General features: G+C 43.4%; 2 protein-coding genes across 15 annotated transcripts in view; both read right to left on the bottom strand.

The window, feature by feature from the left end:
• Positions 1-1,002: 1,002 nt before the first annotated feature.
• Positions 1,003-16,126, bottom strand: lrrcc1 (leucine rich repeat and coiled-coil centrosomal protein 1). Of its 4 annotated transcripts, XM_061839169.1 has the most exons (20): positions 15,756-16,126; positions 14,722-14,927; positions 13,824-13,889; positions 13,576-13,743; positions 13,444-13,469; positions 13,227-13,370; positions 11,660-11,869; positions 11,277-11,458; positions 10,002-10,158; positions 9,779-9,927; positions 8,255-8,459; positions 7,456-7,574; positions 7,164-7,365; positions 5,778-5,963; positions 5,511-5,685; positions 3,820-3,983; positions 3,537-3,745; positions 1,600-1,737; positions 1,393-1,528; positions 1,004-1,173 (listed from the first exon to the last, which is right to left on the bottom strand). In XM_061839169.1, the coding sequence occupies exons 1-20, from the start codon at positions 15,797-15,799 to the stop codon at positions 1,057-1,059; spliced, it is 3,003 nt and encodes a 1,000-aa protein (XP_061695153.1). In that variant the 5' UTR covers positions 15,800-16,126; the 3' UTR covers positions 1,004-1,056. The 4 variants fall into 4 exon arrangements, with proteins under 4 accessions (XP_061695152.1, XP_061695153.1, XP_061695154.1 ...); XM_061839168.1 differs by lacking the exon at positions 13,444-13,469 and having other exon boundaries at positions 1,003-1,173; positions 13,230-13,411; XM_061839170.1 differs by lacking the exon at positions 13,444-13,469 and having other exon boundaries at positions 13,227-13,393.
• A 321-nt stretch (positions 16,127-16,447) lies between these two features.
• The window catches only part of ralyl (RALY RNA binding protein like), an 87,973-nt gene continuing 78,616 nt past the window's right edge, over positions 16,448-25,804 (bottom strand). For all 11 annotated transcript variants that reach the window (XM_061839181.1, XM_061839180.1, XM_061839177.1 and 8 more), the window contains 7 exons: positions 25,478-25,553; positions 24,330-24,377; positions 21,156-21,358; positions 19,132-19,233; positions 18,835-18,992; positions 18,158-18,195; positions 16,448-17,044 (listed from right to left, as the gene is read on the bottom strand). In XM_061839181.1, the coding sequence (XP_061695165.1) occupies positions 18,163-18,195; positions 18,835-18,992; positions 19,132-19,233; positions 21,156-21,358; positions 24,330-24,377; positions 25,478-25,553 (620 nt within the window). In that variant the 3' untranslated portion in view covers positions 16,448-17,044; positions 18,158-18,162. The remainder of the gene's footprint in view (positions 17,045-18,157; positions 18,196-18,834; positions 18,993-19,131; positions 19,234-21,155; positions 21,359-24,329; positions 24,378-25,477; positions 25,554-25,804) is intronic.

Here is a 25,804-nt window from a genome sequence, read left to right on the forward strand (position 1 = left end):
GCTGGAAGGTAGCTCTTTGTGTGTCAGCCAAAATGCCGGCTCATTATATTGCTGGATATTGTTCAGGATTCATTCTTCATACTTTTCCAAAAGACCCATTTCGTCACGAAAAATGGATTGCACAGGTGCAAAGGACGAGAGGTTCGCGGATTCCAAATGACTGGGAGGTGTGTATACAGCTACTAAAAAAAAAAAAATAGCTCAGAATGTAACAAAAGATCTGCGTACGTAAGTCAGGGGTGCTAAATGTGTCCATGTACCCGTCGGCGCAGAGCACGGCTTTGGCGGCGCCTTCTCCGCCGCGGACGAGGCGTGCCTTCTGCCGGGCTGGCTCATACATACTGTCTGGGAGTCTGTTGTTAGTTAGAAGTGATCCGCATATCATCTAAATATGGCTCAAAACGATAGGGTAATATTTCCCAGATCACTTCACTCGGTTGTGAGATGTTCTCTTCTTTGAAAAGAGCTTCCGTGTCCCACAGTAGGTGGCAGAGCGTGTTTTCAATGGCGGATGTCCTGGTGTGAAGTTGCAGGCAAAATGGCGACCACTTGGATGTCGAATGAGACTTCCGCAACTTTGCGCGTGGATCACGGGCTTGCCGCTCATATTTATTTTTTCATATGGACATTGAAGTGAATAATGTCGTATGTATTTTTGATTACAATATCTATCTGCTCGATTATAGAAGCCGCTGGTGTTACTTTGCCCACCTATGCGCTAAATTGTCCATAGGTCTGCGTGCTGGTTTTATCTGATTGGCCAGCGACCAGCCCAGGGTGGAAACTGACCCACAATTCTGAGCACTTCTGGCTATCTTGCTTTATCGGAGATCAATTTTAGCATTTACCCCATATTTTTTTCCCTTATATCTAATGTTTATGTCATTTGTTTTTAAGAGTTTTAGGTGATTCTGGTAATATAATTAGATTAGATTTTGAATAAAGACTCACTCCAAACAATTATTCAAAATAATTTAATGGATAAAAATGATCGTATTAAAAAGAAAATATACCGTTTTTGTCATCTCCACTTTACCGTTTTTTCGGCATGAAATTTCAACAGGTCAAATCTTTCAGTGCACTGGTAAGCCGTTTCATTTTCTCTTCTGTAATCCTCTTGTTGGCTTCCACCTCCAGCAGCAGCTGACGCATCTCCTCCTCCACTTCGAATACCTGAAATTATATTATATATATATTAAAATTATATTGGCTGTTAAAACCATAAATATCCCATCAAACCGTTCCTAAAGAACTTGAATAAAATTTCAAACTCATCTTGAAAATAAATGGCCTCCAGTCACACACACATATATGCATACGCACACCACACAACAGTACTTCTCCCTCCACGAGTAATTTTTTTTCCATTTTCATTTTTTTTTTTTTTTTTACCTTCTGATTGGCCTCTTCTACCCGACTGTGCTTGTCACTTGCCAGCTGAAGCAGCTCGGCCTGATGGGTAGCCTGGAGAGTCTCCAGCTGCGCGCGAAAAGCATCGTCCACGCAGCGCAGCTTCTCCGCCGCCGCTCTGAAGGACACGACGGCGCTTTAATGGCGCGAGCGAGCCCCACCTTCGCCGACACCCCGCCGCGAACGCACCTGTGCGCCAGCGTGGCTCGCTCTTTCTCCTCCAGGAGGGATCGTTCCTTGCCGTCAAAAGCGTCCTTCATGCGCTTCACTTGGCTCTCCAGTTGAGTGAGCAGCTGAGCCTTCTCCTGCCACTTTTGACTGGACTCGCTGAAACGAAAACGGAATCGCACAACATCCTGTTGAATGAAACGTGAGCGGGACATCGAGTTCTGCGTTCTTAAGGTTCAACTTTCCGATTGAGATTTTTGGAAAACTGCACATTGCAAAAAAAATCATGGATAAGAATGAATTTACATTTTAGCATTCAAAATACATCTATATTTATATAGATATATTTTAATATATATACACATTAACATACCGTTATTAACAATTAGAGGAACAAATAGTGATTAAGGTACCAACAAGCCGCAAATTTTTTCACAGGCTTTCAATTTATGCGGTGATGCGGCTAATTTGTGCATTTTTTTCCCAAAGGGTCGCAAGGGGCCGATTGAGCGGGAAAAGGTAAGAATGAGACCGGTGGAATATATGTGCATAGGAAGTGACTTTTACCGGCACTGTTAGCGCTGCGCTGGCGTTTGCGCTGTGCTAGGGTGCTGCTGCTGCTATGTTACTGGTGTGTCTAAGTGATATTTAGTGGTAAGTTTTATTTTAACTGTTTGCGCTTGCGTGGCGCTAAAGCTAGTACTAACGCTAGCACTAACACTAGCGCTAACAGGGCCGATTAGGGTTAAACTGTGTATCTGTGTATCGTCTTTCTTTGTAAATATCACGTGTTTCAATGTGGGCACTTGCGGTTTTTACACAGCGGCGGCGTATGTATGTACCAAATGGTATTTCCTTTACAAATGTACTCAGTGACGCTCATGACCAAGTGCGCGCTCTAGGCTGGGAACTACGGTAATTGCCAGTGCTGTTTATTTTGGATGGAAAAAAAATGTAGCAGTTAAGGAAAAAAACTATTGACTTTACATTTTATTAGGTTATTATTATTATTGTCTTTTCATATAATATAATACTGTACAGTGCTACTTTTCAATTTTTTGTTGTTGTTGGGGTCTGGACCGGATTGATGTCATTACCATATATTAACAAAAATTGACAGGGAAAGTCGGTTTGAAATAGCACTGATTTCAGTTGATGAGCATGGTCACGAGACAAAATAAAGTACCATAAATTCCAGCCAATAAACCGCGACTTTTTTCACACGCTTTCAACCCTTTCTAATGGCCGCAAGGTGGCACTCGAGTGGAAAAGGTAAAGAGTGAGAGCGGTGGAATATATGTGCCGAGGAAGTGACTTTTGCTCTGTGCTATTGTGTTGCTATTCTGTTACTGCCGTGTCTCTGATTTTACCGGTATGTTTTTTTTTTAACCGGCCTTGTTAGCGCTGCACTAGCATTAGCGCTGTGCTATCGTGTTGCTGACGCATCTCAGAGATTTAGGTTTGTTTTCTTGTTTTTTTAACCGGCCCTGTTGGTGCTGTGCTACGGTGTTGCTACTTTTTATCTGCCACGGCTGTTTTTTTTGTTGTTGTTTGTTTTTTTTTATGTTTTTTACTAGTCCTGTTCGTGCTACCGTGTTGTTGCTATATTAAGCTAAGCTAAGGTATGGACAGGTTTCCAATTACGCCATCTTGTGTGTCATGTTTTCTATCGTTAATTTATCTGATTGGTCGAAGGGAATGCTAAGACTGTGGTGATGTCATTGGAAAATATCCATTAAAAATTCTTTATGTGTACCGTCTATCTTTGCAAATATCTCGTGTTTCAATGTGGCCACTTGCGGCTTTTACACAGGTGCGGCTTATGTATGCACCAAATGGTATTTCCTTTCCAAATGTACTGGGTGAGGCTTATAACCAGGTGCGCTCTGTAGGCCGGAAATTACGGTACTATAGAATTTTCTTTCACGGTGTGGGGAAAAAAGCCACGGTGCCTTTACCCGTGAATTCGTTTGACTTCTTCAACCTCGGCCTCCTTGTCCTCCAACTGCTGCTTGAGCTCCTCCTTGCGCACGCTGAGGTGTTCCACACGCTCCCTCAGCTCGGACAGCCGAGACGTCTCTTCCTCGAGCTGCCGCCGCAATGTCTTCTCGGCCTGGGCCTTGTCGTCGCGCAGGCTGCGGGCCTGTTCGTCGCGCTCCTGCAGGGTCTACGGATCAGGAAGAGACGGTTACGAGCCCGCTGAACGTTTAACTTCACTTCCCCGCACTCATCTCCCGCCACCTCTTTCAGTTTACGAATGGTTTCCGTTTGATCCTCCATGATTTTGCCTTTGATCTTAAGGGCGTCGCCGTCCCTCTCGATCTGCTTTTTCTGTGCCTCGACCTCAGCGCCCAGCGCTTCAATCCTGGCCTCGAGGCGTCCGCGGTCTTGAGCCAGAGACGCTCCTACGGTCAAGACGTACACAAGAAAATGATGCATCGCGTTGCCAATGAATAACTCCCACCAAAGCGGATAAACAACATTATCATTCTAGGTTTTATTTGTGAACCGCCTAAGTTTACTGAAGAACTGACAAGTTTGATTTACTTAACATGTTCCGACATTTGTGCGCAGCTTTTTCCTATTGAGGGTCACCGTTTTGTGGAAGCCTTCCTGAAGTATTCCTGTGAAGGGTTGCTCCTTTCTTCCAGGTCTATCTGGTTCACGTCTCCTCCTACCGACTGCCCTTCAGTTCTTTTCATCACACGTCCAAACTATTTCAGTCTTGCTTCTTGTACTTTCTTTGAAACTTTGGTTACCTTCACTGACCCTGATGCATTCATATCTTATTCTGTCTTTTGTCATCAATGCAGACATGCATCTCTTATGCAATTCCATTACATCAAGCTTCCTTTCTTTTACTTGCTTGTTGTTGATTCCAATTTCTACAACATGACAGGTCTCATCACTGCTTTATGGAATGCATACTTTTTCGTGTTATGAGGAGTCTTCTATCTCGCTTCACTCCCCCACTGGTTTCATCTACCACCCAACAAAATTATTGAAAATGCATCACCCTCTTTGTTTTTTTTTCCTCCATCCAACTGCATTGGACAATTGTTCCAACATGTTGATCCAATCAATTCGGGTTTTCGTTCGTTTTGACAATGGTGTCATGAAAAGTTCTTCTTTAAAATGAAGAAAGTCTTCAAAGAAACCTGTTAATTTTGGTCAAATCCATCCACTCATGTCGCCATCTCTAAAATCTGAGATTTTTGCTTGAATTGCAAATTTCTTATTCTGAGAACGCTAACGCTTATGCAGTGCTAGCGTTTAGCGCGGAGCTAGCGTTAAACTCTTTCTGTGTACCAACACTTATAACCAGGTGCGCTCTGTAGGCCGGGAATTATGGTGTGCATATATATATATATATATATATATATATATATATATGCACACAATATTTTATCAAGTACAGTTTCATTGAGTAGTTGTTTATTGAGTAGTCTGTGAATTTTAGTTTTGTAAACCACTGCAATGCATAATGTCATTAAACAGATGTACGAAGACAGTTTTGGATTCTGTACAGGTTTTGAGTTGAAGATAAAGAACGGGAAGGACAGAAATATCGGCACTTTCAAACCTGGACCAGTTTAGGCACGGCACTATTTAATAGTGTAAGCATGTGGATGTCTGGTGTAATTCGAGGAGGTGTCGCAGTAGGGTGGAAAAAGGGTGAATCGCAATTGTAAGAAAAAGGAACGCAGTTCACGGAGTGAACGGCAAACGGTATGTAAAGAAACCGCACTCGAATCATGCAGTCGGTGAGTCAGCGGCGCTCAAGGCATCTTTCTTCAGTCAAAATACTCGACAACAGCTGGCAATGGAGGAAACTCTACTTTGCATGGAATGAACGACTTAAAGAATTTTGGGACAAACGAAGTGAAATTGGATCATCTTTCTTCAAACGCTGCTGCTAGTTTTTCAATCACCTTGCTGAGCGAGCTCCTGCCCCCAAAGTTTCCTCTCTGCCCTGAGGCCGTCGATGACAGACTCCTGCGCGCCGAGCTGCGACGAAAGTCGCGCTTTGTCCTTCCTGAGCGCCTCGAGCTGAAGGCGGACGCGGCGGTCCCGATCCAGCTCGGCCTCCAGAGCATGAGCGCGCCTCTGTGAGGGAGACGGAGGAGGAGTGGGCAAGTTCAGCATTCTATCCATTCCGAACACTCATTCAATCTCATTTGCTTCCAGCCCTCTGCTACCTTGAACTCGGTCAAAGCTTCTCTCTTGGCTCTTACGAGCTCCGAGATGCGGCTCTTCTGCTCCTCAACCAGCGCTGTGAGCTCCTGCACCAGGGAGGCCGATTTCTTCTCCGTCTGCCGCGACTGAGCCAGCGCCGCTCGGAGCGCTGGCAACTCTGCCGCCATTTGATCGTACGACTTCTTTACCTACAAGAGGCGGAGAGAAGTTTTCGGGAGACTCGCCCACACAGTAAGTTACCGCTCTTTTCAATCAATGTCTCACTGGATTTTTTTTTTTTCTTCCTTTGTGCAAAGTTGAAGAATTATGACTAATTGGCAAGAACAGCAATCACATCGATCACGACAAATACTTAGCTCATGCCTTTGTGTCCCTTGGAATTTTTTGATGCATTTGTGACAGTTTCTCGTGGACTTTTTTGGGGGACTGGATTATTTTTAGTAGAACTGTACCGTTCACTTCTGATTAGGGTGGCAGCCAACATTCCCTCAAATTTTTGACGGGTCTGAGCAAACACGCTAAGCCTGTGAACGCCCCCCTTTGACCACTTTAAGCAACGTCAGGGCTATGCACTGTGGTCAGATCGGTGCTATCCGTTGAAGTTGCATGCCTCATTAAAATATTCAGTTTACAGCATTTACATTATCATCAGAACATTTTTAGAACTGTTTTATCTGTATTTTTGCAAACTTGCAACGAAAATGTCAACAAACAACATTGCTAACCAAACCAAGCCAACTATGAAGTGTAAATATGAAATGTCCCCTCCAACTTTATGTATTTATTTTTAACCCACAATGATATCCTCGTCTGTTTTTCTTGGTGTAAAACTGAATCATTGCCTGCAGAATATCTTTAGCAATGCATGTTGAAAGCTGAATGATGCTAGCAAACAGTTTTAAGGTTAATTTTATGAGGTCTCCTATTTTTAAAATACAGAATTAGCTTTTTGTGCACTGTATGTGTCTGTGCTTTCATCCTCTATCAGGCTGCACCTAGGTGGAATTTTAACATTATACACCATCTCATCCTGCACTTTCTACTTTGGTTTCAGACCAGACCTTTTTTACTCAAAAAAAAAGAGAAAATCTCATCTACTTTCACCACTTTTTCTTCTATTATTCACATACCTGACATTCATTAAAGCAGCAGCACTTCTTTTATTTTTTTACTTTTACCATTATTATCGAAAGTAAACACAAGCAGCATATCTAACTCTCTCCTTGCTCTATGTTGGCCAGGCTGTGTCGCTAGCTAAAGGTGGTGTGCGGTGTTTGTAATTATGAGTGGGCGGTGTCAGGTAAACAAGGAAGTCGAGTGTGTGGCATAGATGGAACGTTGGTGGCAGCTGATTGTATGACACGTCCATGTTGCATCGATTAGCAGACCTCAGAGAAGCGCGCAGCCTCGATGGTGAGCGCCATGCGGAATTCGTCCTCCAGAGCCACGTACGCTTTCTTGCCCTCCTCCACTTTGTCCTTCAACTCAGACTCCCTCTGAGCGTGACCTTGCCTCTCGGACGCCACTTCTCTCGCCACCGCCGCCAGGAACTCCGTCCCGCCTGGCTGCAGCCGCGAATCCAGCTGCTTTCTGTGGACACAATGTATGTAGAAATTAGAAATGATGACGTCAAAGGATTATAATGAAGACAGACATTTAAAAACACAGGAGGAGGCGCACCTGTGCTCTTGTTCCCGGCATGCCAGCAGTTCGTGCAACTGTTGCACTTTTGCTCTCTGGACCTCCAACTCGCGTTTAAGAGCCGTCACTTTGTTCTCCAGGTCTTGCTGCCGCTTCATCTGAAAGTGCACACACCAAACCCTATTTTTTGCTACCATGCGACAAATATTGAAATAGATTTATGAATGCATTTTGATTTCTTTTTTTTTTTTTAACAACTTAGAGGGCAGTATGTCAACATGACTCCACATAACTAACACATTTGGGAATGTTATTTATTTTCCTCCATGATGCGCTGTTAAGTAGGCAGCCATCTTGAAGAGCTCTTGTCTTTTCCTTGCTTTTTCATTTGGTGTTTGTTGTGCCGGGCTGCACGGTGGAGCAGCTGGAAAGCATTGGCCTCGCAGTACTGAGATCCAGGGTTCAATCCCGGACCCTCCTGTGTGGAGTTTGCATGTTCTCCCCGTGCCTGCGGGGGTTTTCTTCAGGCACTCCGGTTTCCTCCCACATCCCAAAAATATGCAACATTAATTGGACACTCTAAATTGCCCGTAAGTGTGATTGTGAGTGCGGCTCGTTTGTCTCGATGTGCCCTGCGACTAGCTGGCGACCAGTTCAGGGTGTAAACGTCGGTGCTTGTGCCCGGTTGTGCCCTCTCTGCAGCACCGTTTCTGAGAAGGAGCTTGTTTTTGCGTCTTGAGAGGCAGGACTTTTACAACAGCTGCAGAAATGCTTGTCGAGTGCCTACGACTGGACAGATGGCCAGGGGGGGCTAATTGTTCAGCGTGTTCTCGTGTACCTCTTGGGCCTGGCGGCAAGCCCGCAGAGCCTGTCCGCGGGCGGCGTCCTCCTCCAGGCGCAGCAGCGCCTGCTTGTGACGCTCCTCGCCGCCGCGCGCTTGTTCCAGCTGCTGGGTCAGCGAGCGGCACCTCCCGTCCAGCTGCTCCACGCGCGTCTCCAGCTCGCCGCGTCCCGACCGCTCCTTCAGCAGCAAGTCTTTAAGCCTGGAGGAAGACGTGACGAAGATGATGAAGAGGTGCCGTCGTTAAGACGGCAAGTGCAAAGACCGATGCAGCTGAGACTGCTGGCATGTGCTTCCTACCACACGTCTAATTAGGACGGCGGTGATTTATCTTTGCGGAGCACACACTGATTTTCTGGCTTTCTCACACTGCAGCTGGACGAGGCCCAGCCAAATGGCATCACAGTATGGAGGCGGAGGGACCATTTTAGAAGTGGAGTCTAAAAAAGTGCTGAAGTTTGAGAGCTCAACCAAAATCTTCTGGAAGATACGGGAATAAAATATAATGAAATGAAAAATAAAAACTTGCAAGGTCAAACCATCGCGTTACGATATGAGCTAAAGTTGTCAACACAGTAATAATCGGAATTTCCAGCCCAGTTCAATTAAAGTCAGATAAGGCTCCATTGTCTGAAAATGTATCCTGAGCGATGATCCTGTGGTGTGGAGTGTGGCAAGAGCAATTTCCCATTGGTTAACTTACAGTGAATGCTCGGTTCTCGAACGTCTCCATTCTCGAATAAATCGGTTTTCGAATGAAAATTTCGAGATTTTTTTTTGCTTCTGTTTTCGAACGTAAATCGGTACTCGAACACCTGCGACAAGACCCAGAAATAACATAACGCGCGCGGCTCGACCGGCTGACTCACGACGCGCATTGTTATTGTGTATCTGCAGACGTGGGAAATATCGATTCGGTGTTTGAACAAATTGGTTCTCGAACCGCCTTCTGGAACAGATTGTGGTTGAGAACCGAGGTTGTACTGTATATTGATAATCATGCTGAATTTGAGTATTTTCCACTCTTTTAGATCTGAGTCAGCTCAGGCCTGATTTCCACATCCTGTCAATGCACTTTGTGCCGCCTAATAACAGTATTTATTTATGCATGTATTCATGATAATTTCTCACGGCACACAAAAGTACTGCGGCACTGTGGTTGGGAATCACTCCTCTATGGCAGCGTAGCCTTATCACTTTAATTTTGCAGCGGTTACGTCTTTTCTCTGCACGTGTATGGCAATTCCTGAAAATGATTCTTAAAACATTGCCAGAATAGTTTTTTTTCCAGCTTTTACAGTGGACACAGTTGGAGCCCGAGACAAATTCACTCACTTCAGACAAGGTCAGTTGACCCAAATCTTACTCAAGAGTGCATAATATTCGGAACGAACCTAAATATGATGCTGTGCAGGTTCAATTGTACAACGACAATGATAGCTACACTGTTAAATGAATGAAATGGATCATAACTATTCAGATATTGGACTACGCTGGGGTACCCGTCGTCGCGTCTCGTACCTGTCGGTGGTGTGCATGGCCATGCTCTGCAGGTCTTTCTCCTCGCTGAGCTTCGTCTTCAGGCACTTGAGCTCGGCCGTCAGCTTGGTGACAGCCTGCTCGGCCTTCCAGCGCCTCTCCCTCTCCTGGTCCCGCTCCTCCACAAGAGCCTGGCAGCAGCAAATAGAGACGAGAGCCGGTCAAACTCTCAGCTGGATAAATCGTAAACACATCCGCAAAGTACCTTATAGGTTTCCTCCTCGCTGGACTTGCGTTTCACATGGATAACCTCCTTGCCGGCTCTCGGAGGGACCCTCCTCGTCGGGCTCGGTGCATCGACGGTGGTAGAAGACCACCTGACAGCAGGCTTTGTAACCCTTTGTTTAGCATTATCCTGATCACTGCGCACAAAATAAACAGAAACAGATAGATTTAGGTGCAAAATACATCCATACATAAATTTTCTGAGCCGCTTATCCTCACGAGGGTGTCGGGAGTGCCGGAGCCTATCCCAGCTGTCAACGGGCAGGAGGCGGGGTACACCCTGAACTGGATGCCAGCCAATCGCAGGGCACATGGAGACAAACAGTCGCACTCACAATCACACCTAAGGGACAATTTAAAGTGTCCATTTAATATTTCATGTTTTTGGGATGTGGGAGGAAACCGGAGTGCCCAGAGAAAACCCACACTGGCACGGGGAGAACATGCAAACTCCACATATGGAGGGCCAGGGTTGAACCCGGGTCCTCAGAACAGTGAGGACAACGCTGCTCCACCGTGCCGCCTACAAACTGCATTGTTAAAAAATATATATATACAAAAAATATCACACAAAAACACAAAATTCAAGATGAAAAATACATAAAGAATAGGGAGGATTAAAAAAAAAGACAAAAATTGAGAAATATAAAAAACAGTTAATTTGGACAAAACTCAAAAATGTTTAATAAAAAACAACCAAGTACTCAGGGGGAAAAAAATACCACACAACAATGACATGTACGAAATAAAAAAACAACAGGAAAATGACATTACTGGAAAAATATTTGGGCAAACAGGGTCAAACTGAAAAATACTATAATTATAAAAAATTTCACCCCCCCAATTTTTTTGGGATGAACCATACAAAACACACACAATATATAAAATACCACAATATGAGTACAGTAACTACAAATATTTTGCGGAAAAAAAGACACAAAATACTGGAGAAAAAATATTACACATCATGCATGAGCACCACTTTTGTTTTCTGGGGAAGATGATTTGACGGCAGACTTTGAAATCTTCAGTTAAGGATTCTCTTTGGTATGGAACCAGCACAAGTCCAGTAAAGTTGAAAAGGGCTGACTTGCTAACTCCGAATGAATTTTTTCTGAAGATGACTGAAGCTCATGTGTCAAAGAGGCCTGATCATGAATCACCGCAGGGATGTTCCCTCCCTTTCTAACACCTCTCCCTGATGAAAAGCCCACTCCGCCGCAAAATGCATCATTAATTGGGCCGGACAAATCACCTGTCTGATTTCTTGCTCGTCCTCGTCGGTGCGAGCTTCCGATATTTGGGGATGGCGGAGCGAGCTCCGTTTTCCTGGCCGCTATCGCACTCGCTCTCCGACGTGCGGTCCGCGTCCTCCGCTGCCTTGCGTGATTTTCCCGCCGAGTCACGAGGTTGACTGGACTTGTGCCTCGCAGAAGCCTAAATAACAGAAGGCAAAATGTTTCAGAAAACTGAATTGACGGTTATTAACCCTCATCAAAATACTTCCAAGTTGTGTTTTAATTTATCATATGATTTGACGACAGCTACTGTACACATATGAATTCAATAAATAAAATGGTGAGAATAAAAACAAAAAAATTCCGACATAATGAGTGTGTAGTGTTAAAAACAAAGCACCTGCTGCACAAGGCGGGACACCTGCTGCTCCAGTTTCTTAACCCGCTCTTCGTTAACAGACAGCGTTCGGTCCACATCGGCAAAGCGGACCTGCTGCTGCTGCTGCTGCTGTACGCGCTGCCTGTCAGGCGCTGTCAAGGCTTCAGGGGCGACGCTCTCTCCAAAGGGCGCCACAGCCTCCGCGACGCTCGGTGCGGTCAGATGAGCGTCCTGGGAAAAGCGAGCCATCTCATCCGTTTAGTATTCCATCCATCCATTTTCTTTGCTGCTTATCCTCACGAGGGTCACGGGGAGTGGTGGAGCCTATCCCAGCTGTCAAGGGGCAGGAGGCGGGGTACACCCTGAACTGGTTGCCAGCCAATCACAGGGCACATAGAGACCCACAATCACACCTTGAGGCAATTTAGAGTGTCCAATTAATGTTGCTTGTTTTTGGGATGTTGGAGGAAACCGGAGTGCCTGGAGAAAACCTATGCAAGCACGGGGAGAACATGCACACTCCACATAGGGAGGGCTGGGATCGAACCCGGGTCCTCAGAACTATGAGGCCAACGCTTTACCAGCTGAGGGGCCGTGCCGTCATTTAGTAACATTACACCCAAAAAGATGAGTCAAAACACGAGGTACACTTGCACAAGCAATCAACCAATCAATCAATCAATGAAATATTGGACAAAATTGCACAAATTTTAGAAATACTGAAAATTTGTTTTCAAAAAGATTTTCAAGTAAGAAAAATTACAAATATTAGTGAAAAATACGGAAATTACCCATATTACCCAAATACTCGCAAAAAAATGTGAAATTTCAAAAAAATAACATTACACCACAAAATACAAAAAATATTTGGCAAAATTGAAAATATTTGAAAAAAAAATTCAGGAACTAATAAATATCAGAAGAAACATTTAAATCATGCAAAAATACACTCATTTCAAATAAACAAGTACTTAGAGTTGGGTTCTTTTTTTCCCCCAGGAAAAGCCTGTGGACGACTATTTTCAGAGGCGCTAAATATGATTGCAACGAGAATAAAAATTTTATATTGTTATACTAATAGTGGCGGCACGAAAGCGTCGGCCTCACAGTTCTGAGGTCCCGGGTTCGATCCCGGCCCCGCCTGTGGGGAGTTTGCATGTTCTCCCCGTGCCTGCGTGGGTTTCCTGCGGGCCCTCCGGTTTCCTCCCACACCCCCAAAACATGCAACATTAATTGGACATTCTAAATTGCCCCTAAATGTGATTGTGAGTGCGATTGGTTATTTGTCTCTATGTGCCCTGCGATTGGCTGGCAACCAGTTCGGGGTGTACCCTCCTGCCAGTTCACAGCTGGGATAGGCTCCAGAACTCCCCATGACCCTCGTGAAGATAAGCGGCTAAGAAAATGGATGAATGGAATACTAACAGTGTGAAATGTTATCACAGTTTATAGGTAAAACATCATCCATACATTCAAGGACCTGCTGTGCTGTTTTTTCTACTTGAGTGGCTTCATTATGTTGAAATTATGAATGTTTAATTGCTGTACAATAATTGAAAGCTTAAATAGTCAGGGTATTTTAACTCACCACCTCATTATGGTTGGTGTCTGAGAGCAGGAGGAGGTCGACGTAGTTCTCCAGCCCGGGAATGTCACAGGGACTGTCAGTCAGGGAACATGACGGCTGTCCCAGACGATCCAGGCCATCCAGAATTGACACTTGTGACAGCGACTGCATCACAACATCGCGGTAACCTTCAACAAAACGCACACCTTTCTAGTTTTGACTTACAGGAAATTCTTACGTGGGCGTGGAAGGTTTCTTCGCGCTCTTTGACGCCGAAGTGTTTTTGCGAGTGTTGTTACTGAGGATTTATTTTCCCGAGATGCAGCGTGCCAGAACCGACGCTTGATCATAATGTCAGTCATGGTCTCACCTGGCGTCGCACACAGCGGGTTGCCCTTGCCACCGTGGCTCAAAAGAACCTCTCTCAACCCCTGCAATCCCAGCAGGCACTGCAGGAGGTGCTCCACGCTGTCCAGGCGGTTGCTATGGAGACTGAGGTGCTTGAGTTTGCGAGCGGGGGCTCGGAGATGCAGCAGCCCTTGGGAGAGGGGGGGGGGGAACGTCACAATCAACACTCTCGCCACAATTGGGGTCGCGCACGGCCCTCACTGAACTCACCGCTGAGGTCGTTGATCTGATTGAAGGACAAGTCTAACCTCGTTAAATTCACGAGGCCGTTCAGTCCTGTGGGTGAACAAAAAAAATACAATATTAAAACAACAACAAGTCATTCTCAAAGTGTGGTACAAGCATCACTCGTGGTACGCACGACCCGTTTTGTTATTGTCAATTCGAACGCCCCCCTAAAAAAAAAGGAGAAAAAAAAAAAAACGGAAATGACAAAGTATTTCTACCATACATGTATTTCTACTATGCAGTTTATTATCAGGAAAAGCTAAAAAAATGCTTCAAACAGCCCAATTTTTTTGCGCTTGGAACGCATTTTTTTTTTCCATTCATTGTAATGGGAAACATCGATTCAGTTTTTGAACAAATCACTTCTCGAACCGTTTTCTGGAACGGATTGTGGTTGAGAACAGAGGAATCACTGTACAATATGTTTTAACTTGCAAGTACAGTAAAATAAAGTTCATCTCAAATAGAATCATTACTTTTTTCTTTTTCTACATTTTAGTGCACCGTTAACGTTTGAACTATGTAATGTTATTGTGGCTTACAGTAGTTTACATTTGAGGATTGAAACCTCTACCTTGATTTTGCTGAGTTGAGAATATTTGGGCCTACTATGTTACTTTATTTTAATGTGGGTCATTAGAGATGAAAAGATACGGAGTATGAATACAAGAACTTACTGTACATTTCATTACTTGGTGATACCGGGCACCCATACTTGATGCCATTAGGTTTAGCAATTTTGATGAAAAATGTGGATTATTTTCACCGAATATTGTTAAAAAAAAACGTTCTTGAACAGTGGATACCTTTTATTTAAATATAACATTATACAACCCTGGTGGAAAAGCATTGTTGTAGTGTACAATGGGGGGAGGCTCACCCTCAACCTTGGTTATGGCATTGCAGGATAAATTCAGAGTCCTGAGGCCTGTGAGGGTCGCCAGACCCTCAATCTTGGTGATGCAGTTGGAGGAGAGGTCCAGGTGTCTCAGGAGCCAGGCCAACTGCAGGCCCTCGATCCTCGGGATGCGATTGCAGTGCAGGTTGAGTGATGTGATGGTGGGACGCAGGGGAACCTCCAGCAAGCTGGGTGACAACACAGGCTGTAGTCATTATTCTTTGAACAAAAATAGTCGAGTCGAGCGTCTTCGAAGCAAAAAAAAAAAAGGAAAATACATGAAACAAAATATGTGGCAATAAAATACATTATTATCAAAGAAAAAACTGGAAAAATATAAAGACAAATGAAAAAAATATTACCACAAATAATAAAAATACTACTAAATTAGAGAAAAATAATTGACAAACATAAAAATGCTGCAAATTACAATATATATATATATAATAAAAATATTGAGAAAAAACTACAAAATAACTAACATTACGGCAAAAACAGAAGAGAAATACTATCTGGAAAAAAACAATGAAAAATACACAAAATTGAAAATTAAATACAAACAAAGTATGAAGTTAAAAATACTTTTAGACACTGACTAAAAACCAAAATTTGAATAAAAATATTAGAGGAATAAAAAATGGAAAATACTACAACAAAATATTATTTTGAGAAGACAACATTTTGGAAAAAGGCAAATATTTGAAGACAATCCCCCCCCAATACACATATTATTTTTTTATGAATAACAATTTAGTAATATTACAAGGTGGTAACCAAAAGAAAAAATGATACATAATAAAACAGCATTTGAAAGTAATGTGAAACTAAAATATTAGACAAATACAAAAATATTACACGTCTTTTACCGAGTCTATTAGCACTTATTGCTTTATAGATGAAAAGTATATATTCAAATGCCAAACTAAACCTTTCTGCATAATCCCCGATTATGGTTTAATAAACCAAACAGTGCGGGCTCTAAATTCTTGCGTAGGACAAACAAAAATGGGGCTTACCTTGAAATATTCTTGTCGATGAGACTTATTTCCTTTTCTTCCATAACAAGCGGGGACTACGATTCAAAATTTCTTCAAGCCACAAACGCAACGTCAAATCACCAACTAACGAGGTTGTTAGCTTTAATATCGAGCAAGTAGTCATGGTGACTTAAGAGTTTAAAACAAAGTTGACGGATCAGACGAATAGTCAACGAGTCGCACAACATACCGTGAAATATGTACTTTTTTGCGCGGGGAGGGGGAGTAAACATATATTTTTTTTAAATTGGCTTTTCATTTATTAGAGCTGACTTTGGTTAGCTTCTTCAGAGTTGAACTGACCGCTTTTCTCCTGTTTACGTGACGTCATACGGTAACTTCCGGAACCGGTCTCCTGCTCCTCCCTCTGAAGTTGACGCATGCGCACAATCCGTTTTAGAAACCACGTGAAATGGACAAACATCAATAACATAGGTGGCAAACAAGTCACTTTTTCAGACCCCAAAAAGTAAAAATAAAAAAGCAACTACTTTTTATAAACATCACATAATGTCTCGGTAAAGCCCTTAAAATGCCTTATCTGTATTTATTCCCCGTTTCGGTCAGGGGTCACACCACAAATAAAGGCCTCCTCTCTTGAAAAAAAACAAATACATGTAGTAATCACACCTTGTTAATGAAAGTGACAAGTTTGGGAGGAATATGTTTATTCAAAAAACTCCTCTCTTATCCATAGCTGTACAACCAAAGCAGTGAATACAAATGATCCATGACGCTCACATGTTTTTTTTTTTAAACTACATGCTGATTGTAAAAAATATTCATCTTTTCTTTTGACAGAATGCAACGAGGGGACGGCGTATGATGGCTAGTGCGTTACAAAGAGAGAGAGAACGATGACGTGACTGCACAAGTAAAGCAAAAGCACACAAAAGTGTTCATCTTACGTTCCAAATTTTCAACGTACATTTGCCGTACGACAGTTAAAGACAATACGGACCACGGTGGCTGAAGCACGCACGCACGCACGCACACACACACACACACACGCGTCAGCGGCTGTCGATCGCTCTTTCCGCTTGACCTCGCCGTTCAAAACCAGGAGTTTGGATGACAAACACATCAGGAGTGTCAATGTTTTCTTTTCTTTTTTGTTTTTTAAACTCTGACAAGGCAAACACGCAACAAACGAGTGGCTCCTTCCGTCGCTCATCTTTCATTTGAAACAGTCCTTCTGGATCACGGAGGCTGCGCTGGTTGCAACGCTTCGGCAATCTGTGCCGCGCCGCAGGCTTCCCCTCGTGTGACTGGAAAACAATTGTCTTTTGTCATGTCAGTTTGCAGAAAACACCCCAAATAAAAGCCTTTTATTGAAAAACAACAAAATGACCTTCCCTTTAATAAGCACCTGATTAAAAGACAATATAAATGAGTTGAGTCCTTTATTTGGGTTGTTTATTAGCTCGGCATCTTTTCTTTTTAATGTAATAGTATATCCATCCATTTCCTTTGCTGCTTATCCTCACGAGGGTCATGGGGAGTGCCGGCGCCCATCCCAGCTGTCAACAGGCAGGAGGCGGGGTACACCCTGAACTGGTTGCCAGCCAATCGCAGGGCACATCGAGACAAACAGCCGCACTCACAATCACACCTAGGGGCAATTTAGAGTGTCCAATCAATGTTGCGTGTTTTGGGCGTGCGGGAGGAAACCCGAGTGCCCGGAGAAAACCCACGCAGGCACGGGGAGAATATGCAAACTCCACACAGGCGGGGCCGGGATCGAACTCGGGTCCTCAGAACTGTGAGGCCGACGCTTTACTTAGCTGAGCCACCGTGCAGCCATACAATATCCAATACAATAAAATAAAATAGATTTAAGCTTTAAAGGTATTAGGGAAAATACAATAATATATATATATAATAAAATATTGAAATATATCAAGAGAAAAATATAATTAAGAAAAAATATTACAAAAGCACAACCAAAAATATTGCTAAAAATGACAAATGTGAAAGAAAAATCCAAAAACATTTGACAAAGGGATCGAACCCAGGTCCTCAGAACTGTGAGGCCAATGCTTTACCAGCTGATCCACCGTTCCACAGTACTAGATTTAAAGCTACAAAAGTATGTCTCCCCCCCAAAAGATTTTTTTTTAATAATAATAAATAAATATAATGTGAAAAAAATAAATACACAAGTAATAGAAAAGGTTGGGCAAAAAAATAAACAATTTCATTTAAATAAAATAGATACACAAAATATTTTTAAAAATGAGAAAGATTTCCTCTGCCACCCATGTAAGAGTATAATTAAATGTAATATATATGCAATATATTGATTATGTTTTGGCAACAATTACAAGCTAACGTGCAGCATTTGTGTGCGGTTCAGTATTTGGCGTCCTTTCCGTACTGACCTTCTTCAGTTGTCGATATCTGATATGTGATTCTCTATCTGCAATAACAAAAACATATTTGTGTTTATTTTTGTATACTTGACAACAATGATGAAATGCGACTTCAGACATTGTCCCGTACAGAGCGCACCAGGTAATAAGCCTCACCCAGTACATTTGGAAAGGAAATACCATTTGGTACATACTTGGGCCGCACCCGTGTAAAAGCCGCCGCGCTAACGCTAATGCTAGCGCTGCCGCACTAATGCTAAAGTTAGCGCTGCCGCGCTGACAGGGTCGGTTAAAAAAACAACATACTGGTAAAAATCACTAAGGCGCGGCAGTAACACGCTAGCGCAGCGCTAACAGGGCCGGACCGGTATAAGTCACTTCCTCGGCACATATATTCCACCGGTCTCACTCTTACCTTTTCCTCTCGAGTACCCCCTTTGCGGCCGTTAGAAAAAAATGCACAAATCAGCCGCATCGCCGCAGAAATCGCAGGATTGAAAGCATGCGAAAAAAGTCGCGGGTCGTAAGCCGGAAATTACGGTAATCGCCTTTTTATGGTGACTTTCCAGACTTTACGACGGAAAACTAAAATTAGATTGTCAATGGAAAGCGAGCGTTATTATTATTATTACTATTATTATTACAACAGGTTGTGTACATTGGATGTCATTCCGCTGACACCTCACCATGTCAGCGGCGCCCTCGTCCTCAAAATAATCGTCGGCGCCATCCGTCATCTCCCCCGCCTCGGCCTCGGCCGCCGCCCCCAGGTCCTCTCCGCCGGAGTGATTGGCCTGGTCGCCGTGGTGACACTCACACGCCTCCTCGTTTTTCCTCTGCATCTCTGGCGGAGGAGAGAGCACCAGAAACTCAAAAAAAAAAAACAAAAAACTGTAGAATTAGCATAGCCGACGTGTATCAGGATTGTTTGTGTGTGTGCGGGCGGCGGGGGGGGGGGGTGTCTTTTATTTTGCATGTCCTACCATGCTGCCTCTCAAATTTGTCCAGCCTCCCCAGCAGGGAGTCGATCTTGGTCTTGATCTGCGACAGTTCCTTTTTGATGCTCACCAGCTGCTCCGTCTTCACTGCACAGCGCGCATCCCAACAAAAATTGCAAGATTAATAAACGCACAGTGCCCCCACCCCTCTGTTTATCGAGCATGCGCCGGGATACATTCCAGAGCATCTCTAACAATAGGTCGATTTCCAGAGAAACCACGCAAGGACTACATTGAGACCACATGGGTCACATTTTTGTAAATCATAAAGAATACGGAATGGATGAGGGATGTGAATACCCATATCCATCCATCCATCCATGATCTAGTATCTAAGTAGCTTCAGCAGCGATACGCAGACTTCCCTTTCCCCAGCCACTTCTTCCAGCTCTTCCGGAGGGATCCCGAGGCATTCCCGAGCCAGCCGAGAGACAGAGTCTCTCCAGGGGGTCTCTTTCCGGATCAGGTGCCCCAGCCACCTCATCTGGCTCCTCTCAATGCGGAGGAGCAACGGCTCGACACCGAGCCCCTCCCTGATGACCGAGCTTCTCACCCGTTCTCTAAGGGAGAGCCCGGACACCCTGCGGAGGAAACTCATTTCGGCCGCTTATATCCGGGATCCCGTTCTTTCGGTCACGACTCCGCAGCTCATGCCTGTAGGTGAGGGTAGGAACGTAGATCGACTGGTAAATTGAGAGCTTCGCCTTCCAACTGAGCTCCCTCTTTACCACAAAGGACCGATACAAAGTCCGCATCACTGCAGACGCTGCGCCGATCAGTTTGTCCGTCTCCCGCTCTTCCCTCGCTCGTGAACAAGACCCCAAGGTACTTGAACTCCTCCACTTGGGGCGGGATCTCATCCCCGACCCGGAGAGGGCACGCCACCCTTTTCCGAATGAGGACCACAATCTCGGAGTTGGAGGTGCCGATTCTCATCCCCAGCCGCTTCACACTCAGCTGCGAATCGCTCCGGTGAGAGCTGGAGATCACGACTTGATGAAGCCAAAAGAACCACATCATCTGCAGAAACCCGTATACAATACTGTTTTTTTACAATAATACTCAGCTATATTTATAATAATAGGCGGCACGGTGGCTCAGTTGGCCTCGCAGTTCTCAATGTTCCCTGCGATTGGCTGGCAACCAGTTCACGGTGTACCCCGTCTCCTGCCCGTTGACAGCTGGGATAGGCTCCAGCACTCACCGCGACCCTTGTGAGGATAAGCAGTGAAGAAAATGGAAATGGATGGATGGATATATTTATAATATGTGACCTTTCACTGACTGGCAACCATTTCAGGGTGTAGTCCGCCTTTCGCCCAATGGGACAGGCTCGAGCAAACCTGCGACCCTCATGAGGATAAGTGGCTTGGACAATGGATGGATGGATATATTTATAATTTTCTATGGACCAGTGGGTGTATAGCAAAGTGTGAAGAGTCTCTGAGGTGCACAAAATCATGCATAAATGTTGCGACTCCAAATGTGAAATGCATTATAGCAAGGGAATGCTGCAACACTAATTCATGAAATAATTATTAATAAAATTTGTGTGAATGTAAATGCAACATTATTTTGAGGAACATTTCCCCATTGTATTATTCACCAAAAATACACTAGCCAATTATTTTATTGCCATGAATAACCAAAAACTGAATAAATACATTTTGTATCTGCCCTGCGACTGACTGGTGACCAGTTCAGAGTGTAGTCCGCCTTTTGCCCGAAGCTAGCCGGGATAGGCTCCAGCTTTCCCGCAACCCTTGTGAGGATAAGCGGCTTGGATAATGACAAGACATGACTTAAATACATTTTGAGTTCAATTTTAGGAAAAAAAGGGTAAAATCGATGCAACAAATATTACCCCACCCTTGCTAATGTTACCGCTCGGCAGGCCGGATGAAGGAACGCAGGGGAACGGGCCCGGCCCGCGAGCCACACTTTTCCCACCCCTTCTTTTCCCAAACAAAAGTTAGCGAAACAACAAGAAAGCAGAAGAGAGGACATACGTTTGGGTCCCGTGACAGAAGACGGGACGTTGACCAGCCTGGAGGAAGAGGAGGAGGAGGAGGAAGAGGAAGGGGAAGAACAGGCCCGGACGGAGAAAGACGACTTGGCCCTGCGGGGGGCCGACGGCACGACGAGCCGAGAGCGTTTGACCGGGATGACGGCCCGGGCGGGCGGCACCACGCGGCCGTGGTACTCAAACAGTCTGAAGACACAATAGGCACCGTCAAGTGGAATTGAAGCGTGCGGTCCAAACACAAAAACACATTTGAGGACTCCGCGCGAGGATGGTTTCGGTGGTCCCAAGTCGTTCAAAACGTCGAGGAATGATTCAAATTGAAATGAAGTCTCACCAGTTTCAAGTCCGGTATTGGGCAAGTCAAGTCCTGTGATGAGTCCATTCAAACCCCGAGCCAAGTTATCCCTCATCAGATGATATCAATATTATATTTAAAAAGGTCTCTTCTGTGAGCCAAGCAAGAATTGGCTTACTAGCTAAGCCACGGGTGTCAAACCCAAGGCCCGGGGGCCAGATCCGGCCCGCCGCATGATTTTATGTGGCCGCGAAGGCAAATCATATGTATCAACTTTCATGATTTTTTTTAAATCTGTCCCAAAATTTCAAATTGTCATATCATAAATGATAACGTTGAGATATCGCAAGCATTTTTGAGTTACCAAACAACAATAGTTGAAAAAACCCATTATCCTTGATTACTCTCGATTTCTGCTTCCAAAACGAGTTCATAAATTTCAAATGTAAGTTTGATGAGGCGGTTTTAAGATTTTTAAAATTTTAAAATGTGTCCCGCGTCAAAAATGAGTTTGACACCCCTGATCTAAGCCCCTCCCAGTTAAGATGCACATCATAAATATTTTTTAATTTTAAAGATAAAATACAGCGGAGAAAATAAGTATTTGAACACCCTGCTATATTGAAAGTTCTCCCACTTAGAAATCATGAAGGGGTCTGAAATTTTCATCGTAGGTGCATGCCCACCGTGAAAGAGATCATCTAAAAAGAAAAATCCAGAAATCACAATGTATGATTTTTTTTAACAATTTATTTGTGTGATACGGCTGTAAATAAGTATTTGAACACCTGAGAAAACCAATGTTAATATTTGGTACAGTAGCCGTTGTATGGAATTACAGAGATCATATGTTTCTTGTAGTTGTTCACCAGGTTTGCACACACTGCAGGAGGGATTTTGGCCCACTCCTCCACACAGATCTTCCCGAAATCAGACGGGTTTTTGGGCTGTTGCTGAGAAACACGGAGTTTCAGCTCCCTCCAAAGATTTTCTATTGGGTTTAGGTCTGGAGACTGGCTAGGCCACGCCAGAACCTGGATCTGACTAACAGGTCTTTGAGGGTGAGAGTTGTAGCTGATAGACAGGTGTTCAAATACTTATTTGCAGCTGTACAACACGAATAAATCGTTAAAAAAATCATACATTCTGATTTCTGGATTTTTATTTTTCGATGATCTCTCTCACAGTGGACACGCAACGACGATGAAAATTTCAGACCCCTCAATGATTTCCAAGCGGGAGAACTGGGTGTTCAAATACTTCTTTTCTTCACTGTACATCCCAATTCAAGTCCTCCTACTACTTTGTTCACGCTATCGTTAACTGACCGTTTTATCCATATTTACGCGTAGCAAAGAGTCACGAGGCGAAGTTTTGAGTGATCGACAGGCTCATCCTCCAATCAATAACGCCGCCATTTCCAGCACAACCGGCGAATTTCATATTCTGTCCCGAAACCGAACACGTACGAACAAGTCATCGCGCGTCACTTAAGTTGACTCGAGTCGGCGTCTTTTCCTATAATACGGATAATTACGCGGAGCCGGCACGCAAATACTCGGAAAACTCAAAACACAGGAAGTAAACAAAGCAATGAAAATGTCAAAAAGGAAGATAAATAGACGGCAAACGAGCAGCCGGGGGACAATCTGACAGTCGGCGCTCGGATGCGAGCATCATTAGGAAGCCTGCAGCGAAGGAATAAAAAGCTCCCGATATGACGTTCATTAAGACTTCGTCCTAATACGTTCGCGTCGCCGCAGATTGAAATTATAATGAGGAAAGTTAACTGCGGACAGAAAATCAAATATGAACATCAGGAAAATGTCAGAGCCGAGGTGGAGGAACCTTGTTGTTCTATAAAATCCTACAAGGCCCTTTTAAAATATTTATTAGGGCCGTAAAGTGATGCAAAAAATTAAAATAATCAGTCTGCTAAGTGCCTTTGAATTTGGTTTTTCAACATCATATTTTTGTCTCAAATTCGCGAGGGAAAAAAAAAAATCCAAAACATAACATTTTTTTTTTCTTTTTAGTAAACAGGAACACACAGAATGTTGGCAATACAGTCTTCAAGATTTGAAAGGTTTTAAAATAATAAATTTGATGAATTTTTTTCCATCTAGGAAGATGCAACAGTAACATTTTTTTCTCTTTTTTAAACATTTTTTATGAAATTACTGTTACAAAGCCCCTTCCCCTGAAAGAGTGAAAAGTGTGAGCAGAAAAAAATTCAATAAATGAAAGCTTGCCAAATAAACAAAATAATGTTTCCAATTAAAAGAAATATTTCACATAAATATTTTAAGCAGTACATTCTCTCATAACTGAAAAATGTCACAGCAACAAAATTATGTATTACTAAAATAAAAATGTAATATATGAAAGCTTAAATTTCCATTTTTTATGAAAATAAAAAAAAAACTGTGACAAGCAGTAAATTCTACAATTAAAAAAATTCAAAGAATACGGAAGCGTATTGCGAACACACCCAAAAAAAAAAATCCCCCCCAAAAAAACGCTTCCATAAAAGTATCAAAACAATATATGTAATGAAATTAACATCAATATTGATTGTCTAACAAATAAAATCTTTTCTTTTTAGGAAAGTTCCAACAAGTTTGACATGAAAAGGATGTTGCTAGCCAGAGGCTGAGCTGCGCTGTATTTGTTGACAGCAGCTGATCTGAGGCTAGCACGCTAAGAACTTCCACGTCCTGCCGCTTCGTTAGTACATTCTGTGCGCCATACAAAAATGACTGTACAGTTGCAACCCCTGATATTTATGATTCTACGAATATGATGTGATCCACAAATTGCCGACCTCGCTATTGAGGCACGTGAATTTTACAAAGAACGCACCTGCTGTAGAAATCATCTCTGTAGTAGTCGTAGTCTAAATCGTAGCCACTGCCGAAAACAAGCAAAAAGTGAAGTTAAGACATTTTGAATTATGAACACAAGTTACTTTGATTGACAGGCCGTTTAATGATAGCAAATGTCAGGACAAGCCCGCTTGCTGGCGGCTAAGATAAAGCAACCGGCATTAACTACTGTAATTTCCGGCCTATAAGCCGTAAATTTTTTCACACGCTTTCAACCCTGCGATTTATGCGGTGATACGGCTAACTTGTGCATTTTTTTTCTAACGGCCGCAAGGGGGCACTCGAGCGGAAAAGGTAAGAATGAGACCGGTGGAATATATGTGTCGAGGGACTGATTTTTACCGGTATGTTTTTTTTTTAACCGGCCCTGTTCGCGCTGCACTAGCGTTATCGCTGTGCTAACGTGTTGCTGCTATGTTACTCCCGAGTCTCAGTGATTTTTACTGGTATGTTTTTTTTTAACCGGCCCTGTTAGCGCTGCATTAGCCTTAGCGCTGTACAAACGTGTTGCTGCTGTGTTACTCCCGAGTCTCAGTGATTTTTACCAGTATGTTTGTTTTTTAAACCGCCTTGTTAGCGCTGCGCTAGAGTTAGCACTGTGCTAAAGTGTTGCTGCTGTGTTACTCCTGTGTCTCAGTGATTTTTGCTGGTATGTTTTTTTTTTTTTTTTTATTAGTTCTGTTAGCGTTGCGCTAGAGTTAGAGCTGTGGTAACGCATACCTGCTGTGTTACTCTCGTGTATCTGTGATTTTTACCGGTATGTTTTCTTTGACTGTCCCTCTTAGCGCTGTGCTACTGTGTTGCTACTGTGTAGCTGCCGCGTTTTTTTTTTTTTTTACCAGCCCTGTTCGTACTACCGTGTTGTTGCTATGTTAAGCTAAGCTAAGGTATTAAAACTATGAAAAGTCTTTCTGTGTACTGTCTTTCTTTGTAAATATCTCGTGTTTCAATGTGGGCACTTGCGGCTTTTACACAGGTGCGGCTTGTGTATGTACCAAATGGTATTTCCTTTACAAATGTACTGGGTGAGGTTTATAATCAGGTGAGCTCTGTAGGCCGGAACCTACGGTACAAATATTGCATACAAATGTTAAATGTAAGTTATTATTGAAGTTGAGGTCCAACCTGAAGAGTGAGGACAGCGGCCTCTTGGTGGCTATCTTTGGCCGGTAGGGTTTGGGCTCCCCCGCCATGTTGATGTCTGCCAAGACAAACCACATTCCCACAAACTCATTTCGGTTCCTTCTTATTCAAGGACAGTTCTTCATTTTCCCAGATTTAAAATCTGTTAAATGTTCAGACTGTTAAGGAGGCTTTCAATATTCCTTTTTTTAAATAAACATTTCAGCCTCGTACACTGTTGTATTTTAATATTGTCATAATGGAGGTACTTCGAAAGGGAAAATACCTTTGTAGGCTGTACTTGGGATAAAAAAGTTGAGAACCACTACC

This window comes from Syngnathoides biaculeatus, chromosome 13, assembly GCF_019802595.1.
Source record: "Syngnathoides biaculeatus isolate LvHL_M chromosome 13, ASM1980259v1, whole genome shotgun sequence".
Lineage (NCBI taxonomy): Eukaryota > Metazoa > Chordata > Actinopteri > Syngnathiformes > Syngnathidae > Syngnathoides > Syngnathoides biaculeatus.